This window comes from Engraulis encrasicolus, chromosome 6, assembly GCF_034702125.1.
Source record: "Engraulis encrasicolus isolate BLACKSEA-1 chromosome 6, IST_EnEncr_1.0, whole genome shotgun sequence".
Lineage (NCBI taxonomy): Eukaryota > Metazoa > Chordata > Actinopteri > Clupeiformes > Engraulidae > Engraulis > Engraulis encrasicolus.
This window is the reverse complement of record NC_085862.1, coordinates 51,767,680-51,770,179: the sequence shown is the minus strand read 5'-3', so window position 1 is coordinate 51,770,179 and position 2,500 is coordinate 51,767,680. Positions and strand designations below refer to the sequence as shown.

The 2,500-nt window shown below is 45.2% G+C and overlaps 1 protein-coding gene across 1 annotated transcript in view; it reads left to right on the top strand.

The window, feature by feature from the left end:
* Nucleotides 1-2,500, top strand: part of pex5la (peroxisomal biogenesis factor 5-like a) — a 43,090-nt gene that overhangs the window by 27,879 nt on the left and 12,711 nt on the right. The window contains exon 10 of the mRNA XM_063202097.1: nucleotides 1-86. This exon is cut by the window's left edge and continues 58 nt beyond it. Within this exon, the coding sequence (XP_063058167.1) occupies nucleotides 1-86 (86 nt within the window). The remainder of the gene's footprint in view (nucleotides 87-2,500) is intronic.

Here is a 2,500-nt window from a genome sequence, read left to right as displayed (position 1 = left end):
GGGTGAGGCGTGTCCGTAGCGGTGATCTGCCCAATGCCGTGCTGCTACTAGAGGCGGCCATCTTGCAAGACCCGCAGGACTCAGAGGTCAGAGGTCAAAGACCACTTTGTGGTCAATGTCAAGGTTAAAGAGGTCACTCTGGGGAGCACTGTAAAGGTTAAAGAAGTCACCATGGGGGGCACTGCCTAAGTTGAAAGGTCACTCAGGGGCATTGTCAAGGTAAAAGATGTCACTTAGGGGCACCCTCAAGGTTAAAAGTGCAGATAAAGTACAGTAGAAGAGGCCACACTCTCTGGCTTATGCAATTGCTTAATGTTTTGAATGAATGAAATAACTAATGTACATAAAATAAACCAATGACAATTTTCCCATTAAAGGACTGCATTATAATAATCAGGGAAATAAAAGGGGAAAATAGTGTGGTATGACCCATGTAAGGCGGGGCCTTGGCTGGAATATGCCCGTATATGGGCGGCCTTATCAGGGTAGAATTTGGGAACCCATGGCTTGACCCGTTAAAGACTAAACAGGTCAAATTTTTTTTTCACAGAATCGTGGACATTGTTACATTTGCGTAGGTGCTGCAGCCGGTCTTACAGGTTGTGCTGCACAGATGTCGCTCCCTGTTCCCAGCCTGGGCTCCCTCGCACCCGTTTGTTAGCTGATGCTTGTTGTGTTTTTGAACTTTGAACTTTGAACTTTGAACTCCGCATTTGGCATTTTGAACTTGATCTTTTGAACTTTGTATTTGGTATTTTGGACACTTGTGTGTGATTTCCCCCTGAGCTTTGAGCTGTTCTTGAGCTTTTGTTAAGCCCCTAAACCTTTTTGTTTTTAAATCCTTTTTTGAGCCTTGCTTTTTTTTTGCGTCCACCCCCATATTATGTAACAAAATGTTTAATATCCCTTATGGCCAGCCCAAAGATTTAAGATCCCTTAACGATCACTTTCACACTAGGTTTAATGTCACATAGGGTCACTTCATGGTGTAAATGTCGCTTTAAATGTTGTCTGGTGTCCTGAGGATTAGAGTTCACTTGAGTGTGACCTCATGGTTTAAATGTCTCTGCGGATCACTTCCAGGGTGACGGTGATTGAGGGTTAAGATCACGCAGGGTCACATCCTTAATTACATCAATCGGAATCGAAGGAATGAGTATCCCTAATCAGTTAACTCGCTAGGCCAGTGAATGGCTAATATGGCAAGCCAGACAGGACACATGACCTGATGTTTGTACAGTTCAGAGTCAGCCGCAATTGTATGTTGATAGCTGGTAACAGTGTAGTTGATGGATCACTCTGTGAGACTGTGAGCGTTTGTGTTCCTGTCCTCCATCTGTGTTGTGTTCATACCTGGCTTTGAACTTTTCCACACGTGACTGTGTTAACCGGATGAACCCTCTGACGTCCATGTTGTTGTTGTTTTTGTAGAGAAAAATCAAGTATTTTGCGGTTCGCATCGCAAACCAGCGCTCCGGTTCTCGAACGTTAAGACCTGCAGCGTGAAAGTGCCTGCCAGTTGACCTTCTCTGTTGGCCTTGAGTAGTAGCAGCAGTGTGATATTGTGTATATTTCTGGTTAAAAAAGAGTGTCTAATCTTTGTTTTGGTGGACTTGGTGAAAGAAAAAAATGAAAATGCCTAAAACATCCTGGCAGTAAGGGGCTGTGTAATTTAGAAAATGGGTTGAAGCCAATGCATTAATTTGCTCTACTGTAACATTAGCACTTAAAGTAACCAGCACTGCTGCCATGGACAGATAACTGCATGGGCATACTGGGCAAGTCAAGGGGGCCCTGAAGCACTGGCCTCTATATTTGCTTTCTCATATTGCATTAAATTCACACTTTTAACAACTGCATTTTCAAATTCTCTCGAGGGACAACCCAGCTCCCTCCCAAAAACATACTCTCACTCCTTTCAGGGTATAAAACCCTGAATCGTATGTAAACAAGCAACACCTATGAGGGGGTCTTTCATGTTTTCTGGCCAAGGGGCCCTTGGAATCATAATTTGTCCCTGAGTGCCTCATATGCTCATAAAAATGGGGATTGGCTACGCTAACGGCTCGGATGATTAAAACATTAGCAGCGGCGCGGCTAATAAAACATTATCACCTCCGAAAACGGCATACACCAGATAAAACGGCCAAGCTGAGGGGATAAAACATTAGTGTCCCAGAATAGACCCTGTGCTGCTCAGCTAATAAACATTACTAGCCCCCTGATGACTGTGTGGCTAGTGCAGTGCTCCCCATAGTGTTCCCCTCTCCTCCCGAATTACCACACAGACACCCTGAAGGACAGTAGTCTCTCTCTCTCTCTCTCTCTCTCTCTCTCTCTCTCTCTCTCTCTCTCTCTCTCTCTCTCTCTCTCTCTCTCCCCCCCACCCCCACCCCCACCCTTCTCTCTCTCTCTCTCTCTCTCTCACACACTCTCTCTCTCTCTCTCTCTCTCTCTCTCTCTCTCCGTCGCTGATTCTGTCTGTCTGACACTTTCTGTC